At 45.4% G+C, this 18,636-nt stretch overlaps 1 protein-coding gene across 2 annotated transcripts in view; it reads left to right on the plus strand.

Moving 5' to 3' along the window:
* MYBBP1A (MYB binding protein 1a) overlaps nt 1-18,636 on the plus strand; it is a 121,803-nt gene that overhangs the window by 15,243 nt on the left and 87,924 nt on the right. For both annotated transcript variants that reach the window (XM_077296482.1, XM_077296481.1), the window contains exons 4-12: nt 21-95; nt 330-437; nt 1,809-1,999; nt 11,198-11,365; nt 11,931-12,048; nt 13,907-14,196; nt 14,704-14,814; nt 14,896-15,021; nt 15,786-15,992. In XM_077296482.1, the coding sequence (XP_077152597.1) occupies nt 21-95; nt 330-437; nt 1,809-1,999; nt 11,198-11,365; nt 11,931-12,048; nt 13,907-14,196; nt 14,704-14,814; nt 14,896-15,021; nt 15,786-15,992 (1,394 nt within the window). The remainder of the gene's footprint in view (nt 1-20; nt 96-329; nt 438-1,808; nt 2,000-11,197; nt 11,366-11,930; nt 12,049-13,906; nt 14,197-14,703; nt 14,815-14,895; nt 15,022-15,785; nt 15,993-18,636) is intronic.

Below are 18,636 nucleotides of genomic sequence, written 5' to 3' on the forward strand. Positions count from 1 at the left end.
ATCGCTATTCCTTTCTTCAGAAATTGGTGAGGAATGCCGCCTTTGGTAATTTTTTTGGAGTTCTGGCCCTGTTCCAGTCGGGTCGTCTTGCTAAGGTAAAACTTCAAATAAGTAATATTCCGTGTACAGAAAGCTTTTTTAAAATACTTTCATCTGTAGATGCTTTTCACTAATTTCCAGGACTTGCGTCTTTGTGACTTAATTGTTTATTGCTCCTTTGAACTTGTATGTTGCAGGTTTATAGATACGTAAAGTTACTCGTACGTACTATCCTAGAATTAAATCTTGTTTTTTCAATTATTTTAAGTAAAAAACATTTTTTTTGTCAGGATTCAGAAGTACTGCTGCAGTGTGTCCAGTTGCTGCAGAGTTTGTCCTACTACCGGGAACACCTGAAGGATTTACCACGTAAGACTTTGGTGGACATTCTGTCAGAGGTTGGTTTCTATGTTCTTCTCACATTCCTCACTGTATGATATCGTTTTACACTATAGAGTAGTGAGGAAATTTACCGGCTTTTAAAAAAAGATGAATATTCACTGCTCTCCACTCACATATTCCCTCCCACCTCAGCGCCGGCTTCAGTGATGAGAGGTGGGAGGGACTAAGGGCGTGGAGAGCAGTGATGATTCTTTTTCTTTAACAGCAGGCACACGTGTTAGCTGCAGCAGCTGGCTCCTGCCTCCTGTGACCTGCTCCTCTACCGCTGCTGCTCCACATGCTCCTGTGATAACAGGCAGGGAAATGTGTTGCCTCGCAGAAAGAAGCAGCTGCAAGCCCCTGCTGCCTAGTCTGTATACTGTGTATGCTTCCTCTGCTGGTCAGGAACTGTAGTATGTGTCTACCATGACCTAGAGCATTGTTGAACACCGCAAATACGACCGTAGTACATAACAGGCACATTTTATAAGATTATTTCAGTACATGAACATTTTTTTTAATCAGTTTTGCAAACATAATAATAATAATAATAATAATTTTTATTTATATAGCGCCAACATATTCCGCAGCGCTTTACAACTTATAGAGGGGACTTGTACAGACAATAGACATTACAGCATAACAGAAATCACAGTTCAAAATAGATACCAGGAGGAATGAGGGCCCTGCTCGCAAGCTTACAAACTATGAGGAAAAGGGGAGACACGAGAGGTGGATGGTAACAATTGCTTTAGTTATTTGGACCGGCCATAGTGTAAGGCTCGGGTGTTCATGTAAAGCTGCATGAACCAGTTAACTGCCTAAGTATGTAGCAGTACAGACACAGAGGTCTATTAACTGCATAAAGTGTATGAGAACACGATGCAAGGAACCTGATTATGTGTTTTGTTTTTTTCCTATTTTTAATAGGCCACACAGGGATAGTTAGGTTAATGCGTTGAGGCGGTAGGCCAGTCTGAACAAATGCGTTTTTAGGGCACGCTTAAAACTGTGGGGATTGGGGATTAATCGTATTAACCTAGGTAGTGCATTCCAAAGAATCGGCGCAGCACGTGTAAAGTCTTGGAGACGGGAGTGGGAGGTGCTGATTATTGAGGATGCTAACCTGAGGTCATTAGCGGAGCGGAGGGCACGGGTAGGGTGGTAGACTGAGACCAGAGAGGAGATGTAGGGTGGTGCTGAGCCATGGAGTGCTTTGTGGATGAGGGTAGTAGTTTTGTACTGGAACTTATCATTCCAATATCCATTAATTAAAATGTATTGTATTTGTGTAACAACCCCTTTAATTTTAAATGGAAAATAATAGTCCTGTTGGAGGTTCACCAAATTGTATATCTTAAAACAATAAATGCTTTTCACATCTTCAGATTCCGGAATCCAGCTTTGAAGAAGTACTCTTTGGGGTTCTGAAGTCAGATCTAAAGTCGGCATTCAGCACCCCAGAACAGTTGCATTTACTTCTTGTTGGACTACAGAAATTTCCAGGCGCTCTCAAGCCTAAGAAATTAAAGCAGTTGATCGGTTCTTCTTCAATTGTTGCCCAAGAGAACATACCAAAGTAAGAGGAAACGTGCTGGCTGCATAGAGATACTTATACTTAATTGATAGGCTCCAAATCCAGTTGTTTTCAACTGTTTTGTTTGTTTCTTTGCTGCTTACAACTAACCCATTGGGATTTTTGTAGTTCTGTTTCTGTAAGTTGAAAACAGAACCTGACTACTACTTGAATTTTCAGACCTTTTATGGTGTAGTAATATTTTCTCTAAGGGTCCTTTTACACTGCAAGATTGTCGTGAACAAGCATTCCTAGGATAATCAGTGAAATGTTGAAAAAAACACAACGCCAATCAGTCAATATTTACCAGATTGCGGTCATTTAACCCCTTAACGACCGCCAATATGCCTTGGTGGAATTGCGATCCACCCGGCGCCATTAACTAGTTAAATGCTGATAGGGGGGTCATCGGTGCGTTGGCATAACAACCAGAGGTCTCCTGAAGACCTCTATGGTTATTTATGCCAGATTGCTGTGAGCGCCACCCTGTGGTCGGCGCTTATAGCAATGCAGTTAATCTGCTACATAGGAGCGATCTGAGCATCGCTCCTATGTAGCTGAGCCGATCAGGCTATGCCAGTTTCTAGCCTCCCATGGAGGCTATTGAAGCATGACAAAAGTAAAAAAAAAAAGTTTAAAAAATATGAAAAAAATAATATAAAAGTTCAGATCGCCCCCCTTTCGCCCCATTTAAAATAAAACAATAAAAAAAATCAAACATACACATATTTGGTATGGCCGCATTTAGAATCTCCCGATCTATCAATTAAAAAAAGGATTAACCTGATCGCTAAATGGCGTAGCGAGAGAAAAAATTATAAACACCAGAATTACGGTTTTTACTGGCGATAAAAAAGAAGAATGTATCTGCACCAAAATGGTATCATTAAAAACGTCAGCTCAGCGCGCAAAAAATAAGCTCTCACCCAACATCCCGAAAAATGGAGACACTATGGGTCTCGGAAAATCACGCATTTTAAATTTTTATTTATTTTTTTTTCTATAGCAAAGTTTGGAATTTTTTTTCACCACTTGGCATAAAAAATAACCTAGACTTGTTTAGCGTCTATGAACTCGTAATGACCTGGAGAATCATAAAGGCAGGTCAATTTTAGCATTTAGGGAACCTAGCAAAAAAGCCAAACAAAAAACAAGTGTGGGATTGCACTTTTTTTTTTGCAGTTTCACGGCACTTGGAATTTTTTTTCCCGTTTTCTAGTACATGACATGGTAAAACCAATGGTGGCATTCAAAAGTACAACTCATCCTGCAAAAAGTAAGCCCTCACATGGCCATATTGACAGAAAAATAAAAGTTATGGCTCTGGGAAGGAGGGGATTGAAAAACGAAAACACAAAACTGAAAATAGCTCCGGGGGTTAACGGCGCTGAGAAATAATTATTTTCCCCCAGCATCGGAAAATCTCCAGGGTCTCGGCTCTCTGGGGTAGCTGAGAACATGATTCGGGTGGGTTTTTACCGTCCCCAGTCTTGTAATCGCCGTTATTCACCGAATAACGGTGATCGCAAAAAAAAAAATCTGATTTTCAATTTATTTCTCTCTTCTGGTATGCTAGATCATATCAGAGGAGAGAGAAATTAATCAGATTTTTTTTGTTGTTGCAGAAATGGGAAAAGAGAAATGAGGCCCCCAGACCCTTTTGCTCTGTCCCCTGGCCCTCCGCGTCAACTTCCTGGAAGAAAATGGAGGGCACATGCGCAGTGCGCTCGCTGAGTTCTGCCGGCCGGTACCCGGCAACAATAGATTTTTCCTATTGGTTCATTTTGATCACTGTGATAGATCTAATTGCAGCGATCAAAAAAAAAAAGTAAATCAAACCCCCCTTTGTCACCCCTTTAGTTAGGTAAAAATAATAAAATTAAAAAAATGTATTTTTTCCATTCTTTGCAGTTAGGGTTGGGGTTAAAGGTGTGTTAGGGTTGGCGTTAAAATTGGGGGGTTTAGGTACATCAGGGGATCTCCAAACGCGGCATGGTGCCCTCCATCGATTACAGCCAATTTTGCGTTCAAAAAGTCAAACGGTGCTCCCTCTCTTCTGAGCCCTGCCGTGCGCCCAGTGGATTTTCTCCAAGTACGGGGTATCGGCGTCCTCAGAAGCAATTTCACAACATATTTTGTGGTCCATTTTCTCCTGATACCCTTGTGAAAATAAAAAAGTTTGGATCTAAAGTAAATTTTTTGTGAAAAAAGTTAAATGTTATCTTTTTTTCCTTCCATATTGCTTTAGTTCTCGTGAAGCACCTGACGGGTTAATAAACTTCTTGAATATGGCTTTGTGCACATTGAAGGGTGCTGTTTTCAAAATAGTGTCACTTTTGGGCATTTTCTGTCATAGACCCCCCAAAGTCGCTTCAAATGTGAGGTGGTCCCTAAAAAAATAAAATGAAATGGTTTTGTCAATTTTGTTGGATAAATGAGAAATTGCTGGTTAACTCTTAACCCTTATAACTTCCTAACAAAAAAATGTTTCGAAGATTGTGCTGATGTAAAGTTGACATGCGGGAAATGTTATTTCTCCTACGCCTCATTGGGGGACACAGGACCATGGGTGTTATGCTGCTTGCCACTAGGAGGACACTAAGTAAACACAAAGAGTTAACTCCTTCTCTGCAGTATACACCCCTTGACTGGCCAGTAACGACTCAGTTCTTGCTTAGTGTCTGTAGGAGGCACTTGATTCTGTTCTCAGACCCCAACGTTTTTTATTTTATTTTTAATTTTCTGTAAATTTTTTATTTTTTAATTAACGGAGTGAAGGGGGCGACGGATCCTTTCAGGGTCCGCTCTCCCCCGAACCATCAACAGGCGAGCACGGCGAGTATACCTCCCCGTACCTCTCCTGCGACGTTTGGGGCACGCCTAATCTACGCTAGGGCGACGGTTCCTATACATTCCCGATCTCCCCTGTGTAAGATGGCGAGTACTTAGGGTATACCTGTTATGTGCATCTCCCGGGCTCCACCGCACTCAAGCCCCACCTTGGCGTCTCGTAGTCCCCACAGTAGCCGTAAGCCCCCTGTGGCAGGCGCATCCATAAGTCCCCTGCGGCAGGCACAGCTGTAAGTCCCCTAAGAAGGCAAGCACACTTCAGGATGCTCTCCGTCCCCCGATACAGGGAGGATCGATTGAGCTGGAGGTGGTTCCTCCTCGGTGAGTACTATTCTTCCTCACGCTGCCGGCGTGGGAAGATGCGGTCCGGGACCCTAGAGAGAGGTACCGCTGGCTAGATGCCAGCGGCGATCGTTAGGCGCGGCGTCGCGGCCGCCGAAGCGCTCCGCCGGCCGGCTCCACTAATTTAGTCCCCGGCTTCTCCAGCCGGACTAGGCCGCAGTTGAAAAATCCCACCCACTGCCGGAGCCCCGCCCACTGCTCAGGCGCTTCTCGCTCTGAACCAGAAGAGCCCTGCAAATCTCGGGCGCCATCTTGGGACTCCACTGCTGCAGGGAAATACAGCCGAAAATGCTACCTCCCTCTCTTCCTCCCTGGGGACACCAGTTCAGGACCGTGGGTAAGCTGCTCCACTGCATAGGAAAAAGCTTATCCCCTTCTCTGCACACATAGCTCCGCTATTGCAGTTTATCGGAGATAGACATTCACTATGTCTCAATCTAAGGAGACAAAACGGGGCAATAAAAAGCACACTGTGTTTTTTACTTCTTGTGCCACTTGCAATTCTGCGTTGCCACGTGTCCACAATACCCCCTTGTGCCAGAACTGTGACCCGGTCTGTGCGCAGCCGCCTTCTGCCGCCACCTCCAATGTCTCCACCGACCCCGCCGAGCCTAACCCTCCTGAGTGGGCCGCGTCCTTGTCACTCTCTATGGATTCCTTGGTCAAGGCATTGGACTCTTTCCGAGGGTCCTCCTTAAGCCAGAACTCACCTCCGTCGGCTGCGACGGAATCTGACGCCGGCGCGGGGCCGTCCGACCACAGGGGGCGTACCATACTACGGGAATCTCGGGGTGCCCGAAAAAGGACCCTTCCCTCATCTCCCGTCCAGGCTCGAGCTTCAGTATCTGTCAGCTCATCTTCTCGCTCCCCTTCCCTTGGGGGTCGCAGCGTACATGACTCAGAATACGAGTCAGAGGAAGCCTTAACCCAAGACTCCTCTATTGGTCAGGAGACTCTTGACTCCCTTATTGAGGCAGTCAACAAAACACTAATGGTGGACGAGGAATCCGTATCCACTCAGGAACACGTCGTGTCTTTTAAAAAGACTAAACGCGTTCAAAGGACATTTGCTAATCACCCTGAGTTTCACGACATTGTCCAAAAGCACAGGGAACACCCGGAGAAGCGATTTACGGCTCAAAAAGCCACGGAAGCTAAATATCCTTTCTCCAATTAAGTGATGGAGTTGCTTCTCTCTCCCTCTGTGGATCCTGCTGTGTCGCGACTCGCATCCAAAACTGTCTTATCTCTGTCCGACAGTTAATCAGTCAAAAATCCTTCTGACCATCAAATTGACTACCTGGCTCGCTCAGTCTTTGAGGCCTCAGGAGCAGCTCTCCTTCCATCTTTTGCCGCTACCTGGGTGGCTAAGGCAATGGTTGCCTGGGCAGAGGTGTTAACCTCTACCGTCCGTGGCAGTATTCTTCCCCCTGAGGCGGCTAGACTAGCTAATCAGATAGCTCAGGCCGGAGATTTCGTAGTGAACGCTTCCATAGATGCGGCTAATTGCGCAGCGCAAGCGGCTGCAAACGCAATCTCCATCAGGAGGGCCTTATGGCTCAGTGATTGGCGAGCAGATTCTGCTTCTAAAAAGTCCCTGACTTCTTTACCTTACCAAGCGGGTCGTTTATTTGGGGAGAAACTAGACCAAATCATTTCTGACTCTACCGGTGGGAAGAGTAAATTTCTTCCCCAGCAGAAACCTGCCCGGCCTTTTTGGAATCAACAGCAATTTCGATTCCGGTCCTTTCGGAACAACTCAACTTGGTCCTCCTCTTCCCCTGGTTCGGGACGGCGGGAAAACAGAAATCCTCAGGTCTCATACAGACCAAACCGTTCCTGGAAACCCAGACCGAGACCTTCGGGCCCTAAGCCATCTGCATCCCTTAAACCTTCTACACAATGACTCGTCGTCGTGTCCGGCGGACGCCAACAAAGTAGGCGGACGCCTTCTTTCGTTCCGTCAAAATTGGCTCTCGGTCGTTCACGACGAGTGGATCAGAGCTCGTGTCTTCCGGATACAAAATCCAGTTTTCTTCCATCCACCCTTCGCGCTTCTTCCAGTCTTCTCCCCCCCAAAGCAAGGGCGTCTCATCTTCAAGCCATACAGGCCCTTCAAAGGGACGGTGTCATCGCTCCGGTCCCTCGCGACCAAAGGTTCAAGGGGTTTTACTCCAACCTTTTCGCGGTCCCAAAGAAGGACGGGACCTTACGGCCCATATTGGACCTCACACTGCTAAACAAGTTTGTACGGGTCCGACACTTCAGGATGGACTCGCTCCGTTCTGTGGTCGCGTCCCTGGAAAAAGGAGAGTTCCTCGCGTCCATAGACATCAAGGATGCTTATCTACATATTCCAATTTTCCCCTCTCGTCAGCAGTTCCTGCGCTTCGCAGTCCAAGAAGAACACTTCCAGTTTGTGGCCTTGCCCTTCGGACTCACCACTGCCCCCAGAGTCTTCACGAAGGTTATGGCGGCTGTCATGGCCATTCTTCACGCTCGGGGGGTGGTAGTCCTTCCGTATCTGGACGACCTTTTAATCAAGGGTCCGTCCCAGTCTGCCTGCGAAGAGTCTGTAAGTACCACCGTGGATTCTCTTTCTTGCCTGGGTTGCAAAATCAACTTCGAGAAATCATCTCCAGTGCCGGCTCAGCAAATCTGCTTCCTGGGCATGATTTTGGACTCTTCCCTCGGGTTAGTCATTCCAGAGAAGGTCTTGCCCTTACAACAGGGAGCGCGCAAGCTCTCCCGTCCAGTCCCTCACTCCATTCGCTTTGCTATGCGCATACTCCGTCCCCTGCAACAGGCGCTACTGTTAGCCTGGGACAGGAGCCCGTTTTCCCTCGACCGTCGTTTTCGCCTGCCCTCACAGGTCAGGCAATCCCTCAGATGGTGGACGCTACAGTCCTCCCTGAACCAAGGGAAGTCCTTTCTCCCAGTCAGCTGGTTAGTGGTGACCACCGATGCCAGCCTGTTGGGCTGGGGCGCAGTTTTCAGTCACCACACGGCACAGGGTTTTTGGTCCACAAGAGAGTCACGTCTCCCAATCAATATCCTGGAGATCCGAGCGATTACTCTTGCCTTACGCAACTTTCACCACCTTCTCGCAGGCCATCCCATCAGAATTCAATCCGACAATGCCACAGCTGTGGCATACATCAACCGACAAGGGGGAACCCGCAGCAGGGCAGCCATGCTCGAAGTCTCCAACATCCTGCGCTGGGCCGAGACCAATCACTCGCTCATATCGGCCATCCACATACCGGTCGTGGAGAATTAAGAAGCGGACTTCCTCAGTCGCCAAGGTCTTGCCTCGGGCAAGTCGTCCCTCCATCCGGAAGTCTTCCAGCAGATTTGCCTTCGCTGGGGGACGCCGGATGTGGATCTCATGGCCTCGAGGTTCAACAACCAGGTTCCCCAGTTCATTGCTCGTTCCCGCGATCCTTGCTCCATCGGGGCAGATGCTCTGGTCCTGTCGTGGCATCGGTTCCAGCTGCCATACATATTTCCGCCTCTTCCTCTGCTCCCGAGAGTCATCAAGAAGATCAGAGCAGAGGGGAGACCGGTGATTCTCGTCGCGCCCGACTGGCCGCGCCGAGCATGGTACGCGAAACTCGTCCAAATGGTTGCCGACGTCCCCTGGCGGCTTCCAGATCGCACGGATCTTCTCACAGGGCCCGATTTGCCACCAGAACTCCGGGGTTCTGTCTTTGATGGCGTGGCCGTTGAATCCTGGATTTTAGCCCAAGCCGGATTCTCTCCAGGGGTTTCTTCTACCAGGATTTGCGCTAGGAAACCCGTATCCATGCGTATTTATCATCGCACCTGGCGCATGTTCTTTTCATGGTGCAATACCCATGGACGTTCTCCTTTGGTCTTTTCCATTCCGTCTATTCTGGAGTTTCTCCAATCGGGTTTAGAGTCAGGCTTTGCCCTAAGCTCGCTCAAGGGACAAGTGTCAGCATTGTCTGTCCTATTCCAATGAAAGATCGCTTCCAGACTGCCAGTTAAGACGTTCATCCAAGGAGTGTCTCGGGTGGTCCCTCCCTATAGAATGCCTCTGGCGTCATGGGATCTTAACTTGGTTCTCGGAGTTCTTCAGGAGGCCCTTTTCGAACCATTGCAGGACATCTCACCTTCCTCTCTTGAAAGGTGGTCTTTCTTGTGGCGATTACATCAATCTGGAGAGTTTGAGTTGGCGGCTCTCTTGCCGACCCCCCCTTCCTGATTTTTCACTCAGACAAGGTAGTCTTGAGAACCTCTCCCTCTTTCCTACCTAAAGTCGTTTCCTCCTTTCATCTAAATGAGGACATTGTCTTGCCGTCATTCTGTCCGGCACCAACCCATCGTATCGAGAAAGCTCTCCATACTCTGGATGTGGTTAGAGCTCTTCGGCGGTACATATCTCGCACGGCTCCCTTCCGTAAGTTGGATGTCCTGTTCGTGCTTCCGGAGGGACATAGGAAAGGTCTACCTGCCTCAAAGGCCACTCTAGCCAAGTGGATTCACTCCACTATTCAGGAATCCTACCGCGTCAGGAACACCCCTGTCCCAGCAGGGATTAAGGCGCATTCGACTCGGTCGGTCGGTGCTTCTTGGGCCATTCGGCACCAGGCTTCAGCACAACAGCTTTGTAAAGCTGCGACTTGGTCCAGTCTGCATACTTTCACGAAGCACTATCACATCCATACCCAGGCTTCGGCAGACGCTGCCCTTGGCAGGCGCATTCTGCAGACAGCGGTACCTCAGTAAGCCAGTGGTACATGGGGTTTTAGCAGTGCAATTGCTCCCCACCCAGGGACTGCTTTAGGACGTCCCATGGTCTTGTGTCCCCCAATGAGGCGTAGGAGAAAAGGAGATTTTTGTGTTCTCATCATAAAATCTTTTTCTCCGAGCCAATCATTGGGGGACACAGCACCCACCCTGTTAGCCTATTGGCTGGTTGTTGTTGGTATTTTGTTACTTAGTTTTGCTGGTTGTTGTTGGTATTTTGTTACTTAGTTTTGGACATAGTTTACTTGTCCTGGTTTTACTCCTACTGCTTTACTACCGAACTGAGTCGTTACTGGCCAGTCAAGGGGTGTATACTGCAGACGAGGAGTTAATTCTTTGTTTTTACTTAGTGTCCTCCTAGTGGCAAGCAGCATAACACCCATGGTCCTGTGTCCCCCAATGATTGGCTCGGAGAAAAAGATTTTACGGTGAGTACACAAAAATCTCCTTTTGTTAACTATTTTGTGTGTCACGACTGATTTAAGGGCACAAAAATTAAATGTTTGAAATTTGCTAAATTTTCAACGTTTTTGCCAAACTTGCATTTTTTTCATAAATAATGAATATCGAAGAAATTTTACCACTAACTTCATGTTACAATGTCTTACAATGTCACGGAAAAACTTTCTCAGAATCAGTGGGATCCGTTGAAGTGTTCCAGAGCTATAATCTCATAAAGTGTCAGTGGTCAGAATTGTAAAAATTGGCTTGTAAAAATTGGCTTGGTCACTTAGGGGTTAATATTGCAAGTCTGGGCATATAAACTCACCTTAAAAGCGTATTCTTAAGTTTTGTTGTTATCCCTTCTGAATGGTTTGGTGATCACTTCCTGAATCCTGGTCTCTGACGGTCTGACTGCTTGGATCCCTACCAATCCCTAAAAAATGGGTCTATGGAGTAAAAGTCTATAATATACATTGCTGCTTCATTGACTTTTATGGGCTGCCCAAATGCCAGCCTACCACATCGCTTTGCCACCTCTCACAGGTCCATTAAGAATGAACTGACCAGCTGTATGCTTTATCGACCACCGCTCCATTCATTGACATGGGGTACTTTGGAGTCCAAATTATTAGGGCCAATGGGGGTACCAGTGATTGTGGACAAATCCCATATCCCAAGGATAGGGGACAACATCTAAATATTAGACAGCCCCTTTAAGGCTGTCCTCAAAATTTTACAATGGATAAATGATTTGCATGATTAAATAAAGTGTCCTTTTATATCTGATTCCAGATTGGTTGATTTGCTAAAAATGGCTGCTAAGTCTGTAAAGAAAGATAAGTGCCTGCCAGGAGTAGCTCTTGATGTTCTGAGAATTGCTGTGAAGGAAAAGGCTTTTGAATTATTTTGGAATGAAGTCGTGGAGCTTGGTTTGATGGAGGAAGATAATGCGCCATGCATGTATGTTTTCAGTGCTCTTTGTTGCCACTTGTTATATTTAACCAGCTTTGAAATGATGCATCCACTGCCCAGCCCTCAACTTCTTAGATGGCCATAGCTGCCAAGAAGGTGCCCTTGTGTCATTTAATTTATATAAAAATATAAGACTTCATCTGGTGACAAATACAAAATACAATCCTTTCTCATGCCCTATTAATGTATTTGGACATCAGACCAGGGGACACCTTGATTAAGGCCTCTCTTAATTCTCCTAAATTGAGAGCTTCTTAGACAATGCAGTTCTCATGGGCTCCTCGTGTTTGTGTTATATATTGCCCCATATCTTGTGGCTGGCATCTAATTCAATATTTTCTCAATTAGCCACTTTCAGAAAGCAAATTTACCCAAACATAACAGCTGGATACTTAGAATCTGATTCTGCATCTTTCTATTTTAAAGAAAAGAGACAACCTCTTAACACTGTAATAAGTTGTTAAAAAAATAAGATGTATGATTTATAAAATCATTGCTGCTTGTCTTGCATATGCCACTGATACAGCTGAGTAATTTGGGTTGTTTCTTTTAGTTACCTTTGTTATAGGCTTCTTGGTGCGGCTTTGCCTTTACTGGATAAAAATCAGTTGCAAATGATACTTCATGGAAATGTCATGTTACGTTATGGGGAACATGTGGTCTCAACCCAGGTAAGAAAAGCGTGCTTTATGTAGAATAGGTTTGTGTGAACACAGCTTATACATCTAGCTATTACAATGTTGTCACTCCTGTGTACAAGTGCACAAGCCTCAACATATACAGCTGGTGAAGTACCGTATTTTACAGATTATAAGACATACTTTTTTTTCCCTCCAAATTTGGGAGGATAATTGGGGGGGGGGGGCTTCTTATAGTGTTGTCAATATTGCCTTGCGCTGGCATGTACTCCGGAGGACAGAGAATGAACTTCAATCCAATATTGCAGCCAGCATGCAGCCAGCGGGTAAGGAAAGGGTGAATCAAACACCCGAAAACCCCGCCCATATGTCCCAAAACTGGTCCCGCCAAATTCAGGTGACAGGTTCCCTTTAAATAGCGGGGAAATCACAAAAAATCCGCAAAATTATTGAACATGCTGCGTTTTTCACCGCGATGCGTTTTTTTCACGGAAATAAACGCATCGTGCACAAAAATTGCGGAATGCATTCTAAATGATGGGATGCATAATGTATGCGTTTTTTATGCATTTTTATAGCGAAAAAAACGCAACGTGTGCACACAACCTTTCCAGTAGCTGCTGCATTTTCCACCCTAGGCTTATACTCGAGTCATTAAGTTTTCCCAGTTTTTTTTGTGGCAAAATTAGGGGGTTCGGCTTATACTCGGGTTGGCTTATACTTGAGTATATACGGTAACTTAATTTAGATATCTATGGTTTTATTTTTATTTTTATTTTTTTTTGCACTATTCTTGTATGGGTCAGATGCATTCACAATTAACATTCATAAATTATATTCAGTGCATCACAGGTGACGTCTTTTCTGATTGTCGTTATCTTCTTTCCTCATCTCCATCTCGTCTAGATTACCATAGTTTCTGGGCAAAGATGTTTTACTCCTTACTCTTTGATCATCCTCTCCATCCTGGTGCTGTAAACCAGAGTGTGCACTGCGATCATGCAGTTTATGCTGAGAAGAGCTTAATAGAGTGGGTTTTGGCATATTCCCCTAATCACCTGATGGATATCAAGTGTCCGTTCTTCCTCCCTTTTGGCTGATGAGAATCTACATTCCATTATTTTTAAACTGTGTTGGAATCCACATTCTATACATTTATTTACTATGGCTTCCTTTGGTGTATAGAAACCTGGGCATCCGTCCTCTTAAAAATACTAATAAACAGTTAAAAGGTTTGTGCCTATGGTTCCTGCAGAATGCCCCCAAAAGTATCGGTATATGCTAAAATGTTTCCAATTGGTAATAGTACTCCCTCATAGTGCCCCAATAGCAATAATGCTTCCACAATGTGCCCCCATTAGTAAGTGTCCCTCAAAGTATCCCCAATAGTACTTATTCTCTTCCAAGGTGCCATCATTAAGAAAAGTGCCCCCTCACAGCGCCCTCAATAATAATTCAGTAATGCAATTCCCTCAATAGTAATGATACAAATAAGTACATTTTTTAGAGTGGAGAAAAATCTCCTTACTTGCCTAACTCTTGTTCCTATATTGAATACAGCAGTGCAGGTAACAAAGATGGTCTTCTAGTCTGCAGCTTGCGTGATAATGCCATACATCGGCTCTCTCATGGGCTAGAGGTCTAAAGTGGCTTACGAGCGTGAATGTAAAGGCCTCCTGTGCCCCTCCTAAGTATTGAACTGTTTGTGGTCTCTGGATATTGGCATGCAAACTGCCGTTACAAATTTTGATGAGGTTAGGTGAAACCACAGTGTAATGCAAAACACAGTGCAATGTGGTTACAAAATAAGATGTCCCAGTTGACTGTCGTCCAGTTAAATGTGTTTAATTTAGTGTACCTTGTGTTTTTTTTCCCCCCCCCATATATGTAGCCTGCAGATCGCTTTAAGTTTGCACCAGAAATGGAAACTTATGTTGACGCTTTTTTGGAAAGCTGTGATGATGCTGAAAGGCAATTGACAGTTCTTATTGGCTTCTCCTCACTAACGAACCAAGGGTGCCCAGTGGTGCCCAGCACATGGAAGGTGATGAGACATGTACAACCAGCTGCTCTGCAGAAATATATAGACTGGCTGAAGAGCATGTTTCTTGTGCCAGACATTGATTCCTGTCTGAATTTCACGACCAAGAGACAGAGGGAAAACCAAGAGCATCCAAACAAGTGAGTGATGTTTTGTTTTTCTTAGTGAGATATTTAGGCTTTTCTGATCCAAAAAAGTTTAGGGGTATCAAGTACGTTGGCCCATCATAACACATACATGAAGTGAAAGATTCGGATGTTGTGGAAGTATTTGACATAGTGATTATTGTAACATTAGATGACACATCCATGATGTGCGGCTGGTCTCAGGTCTCCTAACTTGAATTCAGCAGCCTCACTGGCATATGAGGCGATGCAGTTTGGGACACGAGACCCATGGCCAGCCTATGCATAACCATCCATGCTCAAATTGTGGCACAAAGATGTGCAAAACAGGTATTCTATGATTGTTTGGTAATGCTACATTTGTGTTCATATTTCTGGAAACCGTAAATTAAAAAATAGCAGCAAAACCAGATCAGTCACTTAACGGATGCCAATTGAGCCCGTTTACTTTATTAGATTTTTTTGTTTTACTTTAATTTCTTCCAGTATTGATTGATCTGTTTTCATCCCTTCCTTCCCCAGAAATGACCATTTTGTGTTTAGACTGAGGAAGTGGATTATCCCTCGACTTGTCAGCATAATTGACAATCCCCAGGTGAAGACAGATGAGCACCTAGTGATGTACATTGCACGGTAAGTTGATTACACTGGTGTAGTACCTGTGTTGTTGTGGATGAGAACATGTCTTACTGATTCATATTTTATTTTCTGCAGGTTTATATTATTCCATGCATTTTTTTATGCCAAAAAATCAGTCTCCAAAATTCCAGAAACCGAAGCTCGTCTGTCTTTGCCTTTGGATGACAAAACACGGTCCATTGTAGCTGATGCCTTTTTTAGGTGAGTGATTTTATTTTATTGTTCTTGCACATTACCAACCTTTTTGTCACAAAATATTTATATACATGTGTGCCAGCTACACACAGAAAATGTCAGCGTATGTGGTCTTAGAGCAGTGTTCCCCAACTCCGATCCTCAAGAGCCACCAACAGGTCATGTTTTCAGGATTTCCTTAGTATTGTCCAGGTGATCATTGCATTACCTGGAAAGGAAAGGCAAGAATTCCATCACCTGGGCAATACTAAGGAAATCCTGAATACATGACCTGTTGGTGGCTCTTGAGGACCGGAGTTGGGGAGCACTGTCTTAGACCATCCACTACAATGTCTCCAGGGTAGGAACGCATTGGTTACATGCTTTGATTGGGAGTCAGTTGCCTGGGTGACATTTCTGTATTTCCCCCCTCCAAAATCCCAAATCCCACGCCCATTTAGCAGCAGAACATATGTATGGAATCTTAGAACATGGAACTGGTTTAGCCTGCTTTACCTGTAGCTATGAGACCATCTGAAAAAACAAGACATCACCCCCCCAATTCCCATCTTTGCAGTCCACAAGAGAGTGATGCCCCATACCGCATACTTTTTTTCATTTGCCATCTGGACTGAATATTTTTTTTAGAATTATTGGGAATTTCTGTCAGTAATTATTAAATATTTGTATCTTTCAGTAATTCAGCGGGTTATCCGACTTTTGCGTGAAAGTACAATAATTTGAAGCTGTATGCCCTGAAAATTGCAGTTAATGTTCCCATTCTTTTCCAGCTTGTTGTTGAATCTGAACGGCATGCCTGTGTTAGGAGAAGGTCCTCACGTTGATGCGTTAAAGGAGAAGCACGTGGTTGGTGTTACTGCCGATGGCAGCTTGTGGATTCATTGCATGGTCCGCTACGCAGATATGTTACTTTCGGAGGGAAAGGTAGTCAAACCTGTTAAACCACTCAGTGAAGAACAAAAAGACGCCTGGACCCGGTAAGGAGACTGCAGTTAAGGGACCGTCACATTAAGCGACGCTGCAGCGATATAGACAACGATGCCGATCGCTGCAGCGTCGCTGTTTCATCGTTGTGTGGTCGCTGGAGAGCTGTCACACAGACAGCTCTCCAGCGACCAACGATGCCGAAGTCCCCGGGTAACCAGGGTAAACATCGGGTCACTAAGTGCAGGGCCGCGCTTAGTAACCCGATGTTTACCCTGGTTACCAGTGTAAATGTAAAAAAACAAACAGTACATACTTACATTCCGGTGCCTGTCGCGTCCCCCGGCGTCCGCTTCCCTGCACTGTGTAAGCGCCGGCCCTAAAGCACAGCGGTGACGTCACCGCTGTGCTTTGCTTTACGGCCAGCACTGACACATTCAGTGCAGGAAGCTCTGAGCAGTAGCGCGGACGCCGGGGGACATGACAGACATCAGAAGGTGAGTATGTAGTGTTTTTTTTTTTTACTTTTACAATGGTAACCAGGGTAAATATCGGGTTACTAAGCGCGGCCCTGCACTTAGTAACCCGATATTTACCCTGGTTACCATTGTAAAACATTGCTGGCATCGTTGCTTTTGCTGTCAAACACAACGATACACGCCAATCTGACGACCAAATAAAGTTCTGGCCTTCTAGCTCCGACCAACGATATCACAGCAGGATCCAGATCGCTGCTGCATGTCAAACACAACGATATCGCTATCCAGGACGCTGCAACGTCACGGATCGCTATCGTTATCGTTGGAAAGTTGGTCAGTGTGAAGGTACCTTTAGTTAAATGCTTTGGCCTACAAACAACATTTATCACCTAGCCATTTAAAAGGGAATGTATTATCTCTGTCATACCCACCAGTTAGGAGAGGAACACCAGAGAAATTGGAGTGCATGAACCACCACAACGTAAATAAAAATCCAGTTTATTAAGTTAGTACAAACAATAATGGCCATACATACATATTGGCAACAGGGAGGGGAATAGGTGTGGAGACACACTGGTACAGCAAAGGAGATAGAAAAGGACTCGAGGGTATCCAGTGTAGAGCAAATCAAATCTCATATATGGAAACCATAGTATCAACAATCAATGGGTCACCCCAAATGTATACATATAATTATTCCATTAATCCTGCTCACCCATAGTGACTGGCACAGTCCTTGCGTCTCCTTGCTGACACCCCTTGACGCGCGTTTCGGTTAGATGCTGTCTCAAAAGGGGAGTGCCTTGTGCCATGTCCTCACAGGTGTTTATATGGGAAGAAATTGCTGGTTGATGTGATTAGGAGAACTGGGTCTTGTGTTCCTCAAATAGAACTGTGGTCACGTGCACTTCCATGCATACATTGTCTGAGAATGATGGCTAAATACAGCAGAGAGCAGTGATCATACTTATATCTTTCCTGGGAATAGGTGATAATTGTTGTTTGGGGGCAGGGGTCCATGATGATACCTTTACTCGTCATGCATTTATATTGGAGAATGATAGAACGAACTGTCAAATAAACCTAAAAACCATACATCCCCATTAGTACTTGTTTGTTTCAAATCCGCCTCTTCTAAATTTGGCCTTCAAGGGAACTGTCAGATGATTCATGTTGCCCAAACTTCGATCAGCATAACTCCCAGCCTGGATGGTTTGCATTGTATCAGAGAAGATACAATTTAAAAGTCAATGTACATAAGGAGTAATTCATCTCAAAACTCCTGGAGCGCCTAGTCTACTCCCGCCTTACCCGTTACCTCTCCACTCATTCTCTCCTAGACCCTTCACAGTCCGTTTCCACCCCCTACATTCAACAGAAACTGCACTCATCAAGGTGACCAATGACCTTCTGACAGCAAAATGTAACGGTGACCACTCTCTGCTCATTCTTCTCGATCTTTCTGCAGCTTTCGACACTGTTGACCACCCTCTCCTACTCTCTAGGCTCCAGTCACTAGGCATTAAGGACACTGCTCTCTCCTGGTTCTCCTCCTATCTTTCTGAACGCTCCTTCAGTGTTCTGTTCTCCGGCTCCCCTTCATCTCCCCTTCCTCTCACTGTCGGGGTACCTCAGGGCTCAGTCCTTGGCCCCCTTCTCTTCTCCCTCTACACGGCCCCAATTGGACAGACCATCAGCAGATTTGGCTTTCAGTACCATCTTTATGCTGATGACACACAACTATACTCGTCAGCCCATGACCTTACCCCCGCTGTACTACAGAACGCCACTGACTGTCTGTCTGCAGTCTCTAACATCATGTCCGCTCTCTATCTGAAACTCAACCTCTCCAAAACTGAACTTCTTCTGCTCCCGCCTTCTACTAGCCTCCCTAAATCTGACATCTCCCTCTCTGTGGGTGGCACCATAATAACACCTAGGCAGCAGGCACGCTGTCTGGGTGTTATGTTTGACTCCGATCTCTCCTTCACCTCCCACATACAATCTCTTGCCCGCTCGTGCCGCTTACACCTAAAGAACATCTCTAGAATCCGCCCTTTTCTCACCATGGAGACAACAAAAACTCTCACTGTCGCCCTAATCCATTCCAGTCTGGACTACTGCAACTCTCTATTAATTGGCCTCCCCCTCACGCGACTTTCCCCTCTCCAGTCTATCCTTAATGCAGCAGCTAGGGTCGTCCATCTGGCTAATCGTT

The sequence above is a fragment of the Ranitomeya variabilis genome, chromosome 3, assembly GCF_051348905.1.
Source record: "Ranitomeya variabilis isolate aRanVar5 chromosome 3, aRanVar5.hap1, whole genome shotgun sequence".
NCBI lineage: Eukaryota > Metazoa > Chordata > Amphibia > Anura > Dendrobatidae > Ranitomeya > Ranitomeya variabilis.